The sequence below is a fragment of the Orbicella franksi genome, unplaced genomic scaffold (assembly GCF_964199315.1).
Source record: "Orbicella franksi unplaced genomic scaffold, jaOrbFran1.1 SCAFFOLD_740, whole genome shotgun sequence".
NCBI classification, from domain to species: Eukaryota; Metazoa; Cnidaria; class Anthozoa; order Scleractinia; family Merulinidae; genus Orbicella; species Orbicella franksi.
This window is the reverse complement of record NW_027670825.1, coordinates 1-14,000: the sequence shown is the minus strand read 5'-3', so window position 1 is coordinate 14,000 and position 14,000 is coordinate 1. Positions and strand designations below refer to the sequence as shown.

The following is a 14,000-nucleotide window of genomic DNA, read 5'->3' as shown; positions in this document are numbered from 1 at the left end:
CGCTCAACTACACTAGAAACGTTTATTTCATACTTTGATGTTTGATCATAGTTCACAGACTAATGGCCTGTTAATATGGAAAAGAGTAGAAACTATGTATTTAATTTCTGCATTTATTTTAAGGTTAAACCCACTTTTTTTCCTTTCGTTTTCTTTAAGGTGTCTATTGCTCCTGTTTAACATTTCGCTCACTTATTAAGCGGGTCGGTTGACTTAGCAAGCACTTCTAAGTTTCTAGAGTTATAGAAACACTACTAGTTACGCGATTGCACTAGAAACGTTCATTTTACTTTGATCACAGTTTATAGACTAAGAGTCTGTTTCTTTGGAGAAGAGCAGTCCCTGACGATAGGGTTACCTTCTTTTCAAGCGATCTTTTACCGAACGTTTATATGGAAAAAGTTGTCGCTGCTGACCCGGCCAAGCCAAACAGTGATCCTTCCTAGTTTCGTGCATGCTCGATATGCCTCGATGTGTTCCTGGTAAGCGAATTAAACATATCCAAAGTGTTTACACGTAAAATGTTTGCTCGACCCCCAGGGTCACTCTACCTTCAAAGCGAGTGAACCTTTGTTCAGTCATCCTAGCCCCCAGTTGAGCCAACTTCCCGATTTCTCAAATGGAAAGTTCGTTCCATTAATAAAGAAATGTATCACTGCGCCTTTCAATTACAGGTTAACTCTGAAGTTCAAAACCTAACTAACTTTTGGCGGCAGACAATCATAATTAGTCAAACAAAAAAGTTTTAAAAAAATTACAGAAATATTGTTTCCTGTGAGGTCCGCTAGGATGACTGGCGGAAGCAAAACACAAAACCGTTTTTGAGCAGAGTTGGCGTGTCATTGAAAGGTGCAGTAAAAGTTCTCTCCCCTGAGGAGACTCGGTATGGAGGGTGACCCTCTAGTGACTTGAGACGATTTGTCTCTACACTGTATATAGAGGCCCAGGTAGCCTGCGAACGCAGACGTATTTTCGGCTGTCGCTTGTCTCCGCCGAGACAAGCGACAGCCGAAAATACATCTGCGTTCGCAGGCTAAGGCCCAGGCTAATTTTAGAAACTTTAGGTGCATGGAAGAACATTTTAAACTGCGTTACGAGTTCAAATTAAGTTTTACCTTAAGATAGTAGTTGAACTCAATATAGGGATCATGTCCAAAACTACGACTTTTAAATAGAGAAGGACGTGTGGATAAATTCTCACGACAATGTATTTTATCTTTTCAGAGATATTTGCTCCTTCCTTTTGTCATAATTTTATCTTTGTCCTTCCTTCCTCCAGAGTTTTATGTCCAAAAGTCACCAACAGAAAAAGAAGCTGCCAAAAGCTATTTGCAAAATATTAAGAAAACAAACTATACCACATGGAAGTAATGCGTCACACATTTCATCTGACACACTCGAGGGCTTCATCCACATAATTGACAGAATGAAATACATGTATTGCAACCACAGTTCCTTCTATTATAACAGACTTGAAAGTTTACGCCAGGCTTGTACAGATCATGTCTAAGGCACAGCACCACATGAAACTACTACTTAGGACTATTGACTCAGGACTCTCGGAGAAATGAAAGGGTAAAAGTACACACACTTCACATTTAGATATACTAACATCTTAAAGATTATAAATACTAGGATTCATCTATCCATTTTTTTGCCTTTGGCCAGCAATAAAAGAAGGTCAACACACTGTAACTGTGTATGTGCCCTGATACATGTAACTTCTACTTCCAACGAACACGTACGACTCTATTTCTAATCAAATTCAGTGACCGACCGCCTGGTCGACTGATCGACTGACCCACTAGCTGACTTATTGATTAAATTCAGTAATTAGAATCATGAATCCTACATGTGAAAATGACCTAACATATGTACATGTAGAAATCCAAACTTCCTTAACCGTAGGAAGCAGACTTAGGGCGCAAGAATGGCAATAAATAATAGGACATCTTGACGTTCATTTAGCCATGTATGAATACTTTGGGTGTAATGTGGTGTACATGTATGTCCTCTCTGAAAATGCTACAATCTACAGTATGGCATAAAAGTCCTTTAGATTCATTTTCGGTTTTTTATCATATCAGAATGATGTAAAGGTTGCTTAGCAAATACTTCGACCTACACTGCATTCATTCAATTTTCAAGGATAGAACTCTTGTAAGATAAGACACGTTTCCCTGGGGAGGGCGGAAACTCTCATATGAAAAGGTTGGGGATGCTTGTTGTTTCACTTAGGGGTATAAATCAAGGAATCTGGTCTTGCTTTGGGTGTTCATGACAAAACGCCACTAATTTCAGCTGTCAAAGTAGCTTTTAAGGTGCACTTGAAGAGTTGACAATGAAAACAACACTTGCATTTCTGATCTTTTTTTGGTATGATTTCTGCCGTTCTCTCAAGTTCGGTCTACTAGTCCGGGCTCTTTTTCAGAACAGTGGCTGGTAATCAAGCCTATTCTATTTTAAGTGGTATCTTTCAGGAGTCAAATAAAGATTGAGCCACACCTAGGTTAGCCTCCTTTAAAGGTTTTATTCAAATTTTCCGACGACCACCCCAACTTTTTCGTATGGGAGTCCCTCAGCCGGGCCACATTTACCTGCATGCTGTACTTTGTCAGCTAACCAATGGATTGCCAATGGTATGTACTATTTTGTACATGATGAATCATTTTCAAGAATATTTACAACATGTGATGATGAAAATTTTAAGTTACAGTTAATACATTTCAATAAAATTATTATGCTCTTCATGTATAATATACTAACTACTATTGCTAATGTATTATTAATAATCAATAAATATATATTACAAGAAATTCATTATAAATCAAGACCAGCATAAGCTAGGCCCACTACAACCAAGTACAGCAGCAATAAAAATCCTACAAGAATCCACCAGATACTATATTCACCTGAAAAATGATTTCAAACATTGTATTGTTAGTTCATATGGAGTGATCATCAAGGTGAGGCTAGCTCTGAAAAGGAATAGTGGAGCAGAAGACTTCTTCAAAAGTCAAGTGAAAAGTGTTTTGTAAGTAGATGCCATGCATGCTAACTCTGGTCCAGTGAAATGATTGGTCAGCTTGGCTGGTATTACATGTACATGGTATTACATGTACATGTAGCTTTAAGACTCATACTTATGTATATTTTGTTGATAGTGATTGGTCAGTTCTGATAAGTTTTTGTCCATCCGTTACATAACTGAAATAAAGTTATGCTGTTTGACATCCATTGTCAGTTTGGTTTATGTAGTGAATAAATCGTCTGTCTGATAACTAACTAGGGAGGGACAATCGGAGGGATGGAGAGGAAAAGGAAACAAGGGACTGACAGACAAGCAGAATGGCAGACAGACAGACAGACAGACATACTTAAAGTTAGATAGATGGATGAATGAATAAACATTAAATTAAAACAACTATTATATGTAGTTCCTAATAAAAAAATATTGCTCTGTCTTGGTATATCTTGTTACGTGTAAGCAACAATAGACACCATACCTCTTCTTTTGAGTGTGGTAACTTTACAGGTGTTATCAGCAGATATACTGAGCACTGCAAACTCATTGCGAAGCTGGTTGTTCACTAGTTGAGAATCGGGAAGAAATGCCAGTCCTGTTACAAAGATGTTATGGACACCCTTAAGTGTAACCAGGGGCTGCAGAGAAATAATGTACAACTGTAAGAGACATGAATCCCTAATCACATTAGCAAGATGTAAGGAGCTGTGACATCTGATAATAATTATTATAATCTTCTCATTTTATTCTGATATCCCTTACATTGCAATCTGTCACAAGAAAATCAGAAGTTATGACTTCATCTTATTACTGTAAAACGTTTATTTTGTAAGCAAGTTCCCATTGCCATTGCTTCTGTGGTTTGCTTAACCTAATAACATTGAGGCTAAAGAGGGAGGAGAAGGGTGATATGTGAAGGAGTTGGCTGCAGGGATTAGTACTGTTAAAGTACATGTTGTCCGGTTTCACACTGGTAGCTTATTATGAGTTTATTCAGTGTTTTCAGTTGAATCTATAACCCATAACACCCATGTTATGCATTACATTGTAAAGAAATTCTGTTCACCACGTTTTTAGAAGGTGTCACTTGTCAAAGTCGCAAACCATCATTTTAAAGACAATTCATCAGTCCAAGGTGGTAAACTGACAGTTCAAAGTGGCAATTGAAGTTCCAGTTTAAAGCAGTGAACCATTATTTCAAGAGGTTATCACCAGTTTAAGCTGTCACCTAGATTTTGTTAGAAAGTTTTGGGAATGTCTTAAACAAAATATAACGACTTACGTGTAAAGAGTAAAGAAGTAACTGTAGGTCATTGATCAAAGCAGCTACCCTGTATAATTAATTTACATTCTTGGGTGAAAGTGTTACTTAATGTCAACACTAACCGCAAGACTCCATGCTATATAGACTGAAATGTCACCTTCAGCTGTCCCAACTCCAACAAATGTGCCATTTCCACTATGGAAAAGTGTTAAACAGCAAAAATCAATGGTTACATGTACATGTAAGTTGTTAGTTTGTTGCTGAATGTTGGGTTGATCCTGGTTATAACTTGTCATGAGTGATTTGGTTTTACTGTTATTATTTACTTTTGGTAGCTTACATGTAAATAAATGGTGGGAACATATTGGAGGGCACACACTTCTCCATTAAACTGTGTTGAGAGGGCAGGCCTGAAGCTGTCCAAACACCGTTTGTTCTTGGCTCATGAAAAAATACATATTAAATGATTCAAACAATGCTGCAATCTCTTGAAACGATAGAAGCTACAGGTTACCAGAACCAATGAAACTACAGGTCTGGAGGAGGCACTGGACTGCTCTGTTGAGAGGAACTAATATTTGTGTGAAACGTTTCGACATGCTGATCCACATTAACAACCATTGAACAACTATGCCCTGCTCAGCCAATTAGTACATTTGCATGTAAATCATATAATTATTTTCCGTATCCTCAAAACACATCTGCTTCGCCATTCATTAGTAACGTCAGGAGAAGTCAGATTATGATCATATTTGAAAGATATCTAAATACTATGTACCTGATAGCCATTTGTGTAAGAGGTTCTATTCCAGCCGGCTGACTCATTTGCGGCAGCCATTTTGAACAGTCCCACTTGACCAAGTATGAAGGTGTTGGAGACTTTCTATTGAACTTGGATGGCACATTTATTGTATAAAGACTCACTTCTTTTTTCTCATTAGTAGCAAATCTGTGAAGAGAATTTCAAAAAAAAAATTTAATCCTATTGAAGCTGCTCACAGAGAGAATCAGTGCCTCAGATGAAGGAATCCTTCTAAAACGTTTGGTAAATTCAGGATGACTTACATGTACATGTAACAGTACTTATTAAGTCATTTTATTTTGCAACTGTGCTTGTAGGTGAATTTTGAAATTATTGCAACTCATAAATGTAACCTTAGCGGTGTCTGAATTATAAAGGTACATGTAGCAATTATTAAATTCTGGTTCTCTGGGTGCAAGTGCACTGTTTGTTATATTACAGAGGAGTTTGTAAGAAGAGTTTGTATTGACTGTACTTACAGCTTCCTAACAATTTTCACCAAACTTAACAGAGGGAAAAACTACAAATATCCTGTACATTGTGCATTTATACTCTCAAAGACTAGTCAATAGGCTTAAATTGTAGAACTTGTTTTCATTCTGACTGCTTAACAAGTCAGGATTTCAGAAATTCAATGAAAAATATTGCATTTAAACATTTTATTTCACTGTAACTGACTGTAAAATTTTTTTTTTCAATAGTTTAGTACTTATTTAAGTGCATCCTACCTGCAGGCTCTTACTCTAAAGAAATCATCCTGATTATTCACAGAAAAATAGAGCTGAAATTGTTTTTTCCCTTCTTCTAGTCTCCATACATATGCTGTCGTATCTCTGGAGCATGTTACAAACTGAAAAAATATAATATAATCATGAAATAAATTATCAGACTAGAAATAATATTAATTTTAGGTCAGAATGATTTTGAACCACATGCACAGTTACATAAATGCAAATTATTTGAATTTTATTTTTTCATTGTCTTAGGGTTATAGTTGCCTGGTAAATCTGGGGCAAAGGAAAATAAACTTAAAACTAGATATAAATCACTTTGATCGAAATTCATATAAAGTACACATGTAATATATGTTTCAAACTCAAATCGCTGGTTCATTTTTCTTGTTTCTGCTGCCAGTAGCTATGGAATACAGACATAAATACCAGGAAACTACAGTGGAATAAAACCTTTATCCCTAAAGTGTTAGAGACTGTTAAAAAAACTTCACCTGACGTGAATTAGGATGTACATCAAGGTCATCGACATCAGTTGTGTGGGCTTTTATATCATGAACACTTTCAAGGGATGGATACTGGAACAAAATAGAGAAAAAATAAAATAAAAAGTTACACACTTCACAAAACCAATGAATTTAAGTTTTGAAGCCAGTTCCAGAAATACAGTAAATGAAAGGTTGCAAGAGTTTTCATTTACATTAAATTCACATACAAGTAGAAGAACTGAGGATGTGAAAAAATGAAGTAAGGTTGCAAGATTTTTCATTTATTATTAATATAAAGTAAGGTACCATTCAGACATGTACCATTCACTAGCAACTCTGCAGTTTCCTCTCCAAATCATTGAGGGATTAATAATCAGGGCTGTCCTCAAGTTTAGAGTCACCTGTCACCTTGTTCTCCACACCACTAGCAAACTTGTTACTCTGGAGGTGAATTCTATCAACAACAGACAATTTCACCCGTACCATCAAGGGAAAATCAAGCATACATATGTAACAGGTGTTACAGGTTATGTCCCTTAATTACAGCCCTGAATAATAATTTATTGGTTTTGCACATGCTGATAAGAGTGTATTTACTTCTTGCATGCACACATAATGAGATATCATTTGTTTGCAGGGAGATCAATTCTAGTTTCTCTTTATAACATGACCACATTGTCAAGCAAGCAGACTGTAAGATAAACTACCATACTTAGGAAAGGGAGGATATTGTCTTGATCTAAACTATTACACATTCAAGGATCATATTCTCAAAACATGCATTACAGTAATTAACAGGAACAATTCACAACCACTAAGGAGAATTCAAATTTTGAACATGGAATTACCTTGAGAACTCTGACATGCCCATCAGAGCCACCTGTAACAATGTAGTGCCCATCTGCCGTGAATCTTACAACTTTCTGAAACCCTACATCATCGTCATCTTTAGAATCACCATCTTCACCAGAAACTGTCACCTTTGATTCCAGTTCTTTTATTGTGAATTTCTGGGTCTTTTCTTTGACAACAACCTTGCTTTTTCCTTTCACTTTCTGAGAGTTTTGAACTTCTTCCTTGACATCAAGCTCAAGCAACTGGCATTTATTATCCATTCCTACAGCAATAACATTTGATGTTGGGTGAATTGCACAGTTCATGATGGGTCTTCTCCCAGCTTCAAAATTATGAACTAGGGTCACTTTAAGGTCTTTACCATTTCTACCAAGCTTGTAAATATTCTGAAATTAAGAAAAAGTAATAATAGAGTACAATTAAGTTAAAACATCCTTTCAGTATGGTTGGTGTACACAAGATCTTTGTCGCTCATGCAGAACCAAACATGAACAGGTTCCCCTCCCTTTTCTAATGCCTTACCGCAGATACAAATTATTTCGCACAGTCCAAGATAAACAGAGCCAAGATCATTATATCCTTTAAACAAGTCTCAATTACTGAATGGTTTCCAGCATCTTATCAGGCTGAACCTGAACTATTCAGTGGTAACCATTCTAGCCATGTTCTTCTACATTGAGAAAGTCACCAGCCCTGAACCAGAACTATAAATTAAAGTACATTCTTTCCCAAAAATGTTTTAAACATGTTTGTTCAACATTCATACGTCTTCTCTAATCAAAGGTCTTTTAATGATTTTTCCTAAAACGTTAGCATCTATAGAATATCTGGATACTCTTCTGCCTAATAAGAGCAGCTTATACAGTAGAACCCTGTTAATCCGGTAACCAACAGGCCACAAAGATCTGGCCATATTAAAGGAGTGGCTGTATTAAAGGGGTTCTTTAAACAAAAACAAAAATGACTGACTAAGCTTTTGTTCGGGCCAGAATAAACTTGCCGTAATAACAAGGTGGCCATATAATGAGATGGCTATAAGGCAGGGTTTTCCATCTTGTATCTGTGCTGTCAATTCAGCTGCATCTAGTAGTTGGTTAGATATATGACCTTAGTGACAACCATTATCTTTAACATAAAGGTGGTCACTAGTGGTCATATACATGTACAAGTACATTGAAAGTCCCAGAGGCTGTAAAAATTTCTTTTCCAAAGAGATAATAGTTCATTTTGACAACAGCCATTTACACCCTGTATATTAGACTATGTGTGGGCACATTTTCCTTTGTAGCATTCTAAAATATTATGTTTTTCTCCTTATAGTATATATTATACAAGTAGGCAATGCCACCTCTGCATACTCATTAACACTTACGAAATAGAAAACATGTACCATGTTTCTATTGAGTTATAGAAACATGAGTGGAAGTTTGAGAAATGCTGTGGGAACACGAGCCGCAGGCCAGTGTTTCCCCAGCTTTTTCGAGTTCTCCCAAACTTTCACGAGTGTTCCTATCACTTGATAGAAACATGGAGAACATGTTTTCTATTTCTTTTAGAAAACACCGCGACGAAAAAAAGAAAAACAGCTTGTTTACTTTGATCATCAAAGTGTAAATTCTCTTTGCTTACGCCATCATTACGTCAACAGCTCGTGCTAGTTCTGTGTTTCTATCGAGTTATAGAGACATGATTTTTAACCAGTCAGTGCATGTATTTTCTTAGGACTGTTTTCTAGAAGTGTATAGATCTGCACTTTTTAATTTTACCCAGCTGTAACTACTAGATGCCAATATATGACCCTCAGTGAAAACCATCATCTTTTACGATAAAGGTTGTCACTACAAGTCACATACAAGTACAAATATATTGGAAGTCCCAGAGGCTGTAGAAAATTCTTTTTCGAAGGAAAAATAGTTTTTAAATCGATGAAAACCATTAACACCCTATATCAGACTACATGTAGGCGTAAAGTGTATTTCCTTAAAAGTTTAAGCCACAGTGATACAAGAACACGATTACAGTTGTACAGTCAAATAATTTTGGAAACTCTCAATAGAGACACTGCTCTTTTCCAGTAGAAAACGTTATCAACAGAATCTTCTACCTATTTTGTCAGTCAGGTTTCAACAGTACTTTGATGTCGCTGTACGCGTGAAACAAACATTTTAAATATCGATATAAATTTTGACAACTCTCGTTCTCGCCGACGTTTGTTGCAAAAATACAAACAACAATAAAAAGTTATCACCAAAAGTAGCATCTACAATACAATCACGCACAAGTAAGCACAAGACAAAACAAAACAGTACGCCATGAACTATAAAATATTTGTGAAAAGAAGTGAAAACAATTGACACAAACCAAAGCGTTTGGAACACCGGTTTTCGCTGCACCTCCTCCCCCGGCGATCAAAAAATGATCTCTGTCCAAGACATTCACAGCATAAAGAGGAAAATTAGTTGTCTCTAGGGTCGTGAAAGACATCCTCCTTGAAAATTAATGGTGTTAGTATGAGCGAAAAAGTTGATGGTTCTATCGTGTAAGTTTTTGTCCGGTCAAACTATTCGACGTGGCTCGAGCTTGGTTGCTTTGCCAATGGGTAAGACAGCTGTACAATGTTGCCACTGTTCGCAGATTCGTGCGTATTTCGACCAATGCGCTCGCGCGATCGAGGAAGAGAGACTTTCAGGGTACCTACACTGTAAACGCTATAGAGCCAGCAGCACTCCAAAGAAATGTCTTTATCTATAAAATCAAGACTAAGGTATCTAATTTAAATTTTCAATTTGCGAAAAAGATCTGAAGGACCGGCTTCTTTCGGCGTGCCAAATTTTTCATTTTTGAAAAAATGTTTACTTTAGCATATTTCAATCAAAATATATCAATTGTAAAGAACATTCACGAACTCTTTTATTGCGTAAGACCTTGTTTTGTTTGTACAGATACGACACAGCTTGATATAGCACGTGATACCACATGAATATAATCAATTGTAAATAAGACTTTGATCAGTCCTTTTGCGAAGCAAAGACGAGAACACGAGATCGCGTTTTTACGAAGTTTTATGTTGTAAATAGGGACAAATTTCAAATTAAACGGAAATTATTTCAAATACAATCTCGAAGTTTATTAAATCAATAAAACAGAAACTTAACAGAAACAGAGACCAACGACGCGACGCGTTCTACGGATCAAGTTTGGTGAGCTTTCACCGTGTAAAATGTGTTAGAAAATTTGACAATTTTGAAGAGTAATTTCCGTGCGGTCAAGAAGAACAAAGTAATCCAGAGAATCATACTGAAGAACCACCCAAACCACGGACAGCAAGCTGAAGAATACATGGAAAATACGAGCATCATACTGAACTGACGAGGAGAAGCTCAAAAGCAACTCTGAAGATCCACAAAACCCATCTGAAGGTACGTCAAAACCACACAACACTGGAGAACCATGGCAGCCATCCCCGCAATACTGAAGACTGAACAACGAAATAGGCCATTTCCGAGTTACTTTGTGCTTCTCTTTCAAAACGAGTCTTCGTGCAAAACTGAGTTTGATTTGAATGAAAATGAACATGCAGGCGGAACACATTTCAATATGAATAGTCTCGCACAAAGACTCGATCGTTTTGACACAGAGGCAAAGGGTAACTCCGAAGTGGCCTATTCACAAAGAATCGAATCAAACGCCGGAGACCCAAAGACGCGTTTACAAAAAAAATCAACAACAACCTAAATGTATACAGGAGAACCACAAAAGCGATATTAAAGAACCACGAAAACCATTAACAGGGGGAAAGCTATGGGAACGAGGTTGTAAACAACCACACTAACACGAGACCCACACTATAGTTAACAAATAAAGAAGCCAAAGCATTACACTGTGATAAAACACGACGGGTATTTGAGAACACGAGGGAAATGTAGAAAACACGAGCCGCAGGCGAGCGTTTTCTACATTTCTCGAGTTTTCTCAAATGTCCGGAGTCTTTTATCACAGTGTAATACACGGCTTAGGCTTCTTCATTTGCTTTATGATATAGAGGTAATTTAACGAAAAACAATAAAAACACGCTTTTTCTATGTTTTGTACTCTGATAAAACATGGGTCTTTGACCAATCAGAGCGCGCGCAGGCTCCTATCTATATTATAAAGCCAAATAAAACGGAACACGAGAACGTTTTTGCTCGGCACGAGTAAGAAACTGAAAAACAAAGAAACCATTAGAAGAACACCAAAGCTAAGAAGTAACGCGTAAAACAAGAGCTCTATAATAATCATGAGAGCAGCAAACACAACAACAACAACACACTGAAGAGCCAGATAAACCATCATTTTCCTGTAATTATTCAAATTTTATACGCACCATATGTCAATTAGTGTTGCTATTTTACTAGTGTCCCCAATTAGTCTATCTAGGCTAACACATAGACACTTAAATAAAGGTTATACTGACTTACTTTACTTATAGGATCCGCACTAGTAAACCATATCAACTACGAGTTGAACTTGGAGTTGTTATACGAAACAGGTACCAAAATGTCTCCACGCCACCAAAAGACATCTGGAGAGGATCGTGCATCGTACAAAGCCACCATGTTACCTAGAAAAGTACTATTTCCCCTTTTCTTTAAAACAGACATCATTCTTGCCGGCTCTTCATGGACTGCGGTTGAAGTGCTCTACTACACTAGCTTTCATACGACTGTACACGCTAAAGTGATGCACCTTATATTTAGTTAGCACCTTTTTCACAAGCGAATTATAAATTCTATTCCTTCATCTACCTTGAGATAATTTGGCCTTCGTTGAAATGTGACGAAGATGGTTTCCAATGCTCTGCTAACCGATTGTGCGGACTATGACCTAGCGTCGCGGGCAAGCCCAACTAAATCTGCTTGCCAGATATGATCTAAGCCCAGACTAACTGTGTATCGGCGTGCGTAATTGAAACGACTGGGTCTTGTGAGCTGATGAGAGCGCTGATGACTCAAAAACTCTAAAACAATTTTGAGTCGTATCCCTTTTCCTTTGAGGGTATGGTACAAACCATGGGCGGTACTCAAAAAAAAAAAAAAAATGGGCGGCCCGCTTTCCAAAACCCTTACCCTATTTATGACCAAAATCTGTGATTTTCGCTACACTATTTATCTAAAACCGACGGATCGTTGACATTGTAGCAGATTTCGTTTAACAAGCATCCGCTTTTAGGGCTCATCATGGCTGAAACATTCTTTTGTTAATTACTTTTATTTATAATCTAATCTCGTTCGTTGTATCTTTCTGTACACACGTACGCAATAGATTTGCATTCCATTAGTCTGTAGCGTCGCGCACAAATGACGTCACGAAAATTAACCGTCAATGTGACTAAGACAAACAAACCATTCCATGCGCTTCTTCTTTGAGAGCCACGTATGGAGCAACGGCGCTCGTGAGCTCTTCAGCGCGGTACTCAGCGATTAATTTCGCAATTTGGTGGCCTCTATAGCTTTTAATCGTTTGGACAATAAAGTTTGGTTTGGAAAAACAGCCAAATGCCTGGGGAAATTAACAGATTCTTTACCACAAAACAAATAAAGAAGCCGCGACGGTGCTCTGTTCTGTTATAAATCACTTAGGAAGCGGTAGAGTACTCTCGTGTTTTCCCCTACACTCTACCGCTTCCTGTGTGCTTTACAACAGAACAGAGCACACTCGAGGCTTCTTTATTTGCTTATTTGTATGCACTTAAGCGCTGTTTTCACTTAACCAGGTCATAGCAGCTGTTTACAGTTGTATATTGACTTTCAGTCCGGACTCTATCGTGTTACCGCGTGAAGTTTCCTACGAGGCATAAGAATTGCTTTCTTAAAATTATCTCAACGGTGTTTTTTTTGCTTTACTTTATGAACATTTGATAATTTGATAAAAGAAATGTACTCAAAATTTCAACGGTTTGGAAACTTTTTCCCCACGGTAAAAACACGAGGATGGCAGTTATTTCCTAGCCTCGTAAGGGGGGGGGGGGGGACTTTTAAAATTAAATTTCGAACAGAAAGTTGGCATGTTTGCTTGCATTACTAATGAAGGCGTAATGATCACTCAAGAGTATAGTTCAGTTTAATTTGTTTTCACAACAAAGACGGAAACGGAGACGAATTGGTCAACAGTATGTCTCTAAATAAAAATTAGACTTTTAAAAAGGGCGAGAGAAAGCTAATAGACATGGCCTAAAAAGACATTTAATGGTTAGAAGCATTGTTTGCTGCAGAGAATTTAATTGGTACTGATTACTAGTTTAATCATAACAATTACAATTTCCTCAAATGTGATTGGTGCATAAACTGCTGTATTTTGCTCTAATTAATCTGCAAAGCTGTAATCGGACAGTGTAATCGGACAGTTGGCTGTAATTGGACACCTGTAATCGGACAGTTACACGAGCCAATCATTTTAAGTCCTCTCCACTAAATCCACCAATCACAACATTGATTACAATCACTATGGTAAACAATTCAAGAGACTGACTTTGTAAAATTGTGGAGGTTTACTCTCTGGTGACTGTTTTGAAAGAAACTTAGCCATTTTGCAAGCTATTCTCAATATTTTCAATTATAATATTTAAAATTGACTATTAAACGCTCTTTTTCAAATGAATTTTTGCTTTTGTGGAAAATTGTAATTGTTAAGATTAATTGGTAACAGGACATCGTGTCGTCCAATTCAGTCTGTAATCACACTCGTGATTAACAAATCGGACTCCCGCTTCGCAGTCGTCCGATTTTGTTAATCACTCGTATGATTACAGACCGAATTGGACTCCACTCAGTCCTATTACCATTATTAATAGACT

At 37.2% G+C, this 14,000-nt stretch overlaps 1 protein-coding gene across 1 annotated transcript; it reads right to left on the bottom strand.

Moving 5' to 3' along the window:
- Positions 1 to 18: 18 nt before the first annotated feature.
- Positions 19 to 9,844, bottom strand: LOC145475276 (guanine nucleotide-exchange factor SEC12-like). Its single transcript, XM_081455244.1, has 8 exons — positions 9,527 to 9,844; positions 7,159 to 7,551; positions 6,317 to 6,400; positions 5,820 to 5,941; positions 5,068 to 5,238; positions 4,412 to 4,484; positions 3,507 to 3,663; positions 19 to 2,912 (listed from the first exon to the last, which is right to left on the bottom strand). The coding sequence occupies exons 1-8, from the start codon at positions 9,647 to 9,649 to the stop codon at positions 2,821 to 2,823; spliced, it is 1,215 nt and encodes a 404-aa protein (XP_081311370.1). The 5' UTR covers positions 9,650 to 9,844; the 3' UTR covers positions 19 to 2,820.
- Between the last annotated feature and the right edge of the window lie 4,156 nt (positions 9,845 to 14,000).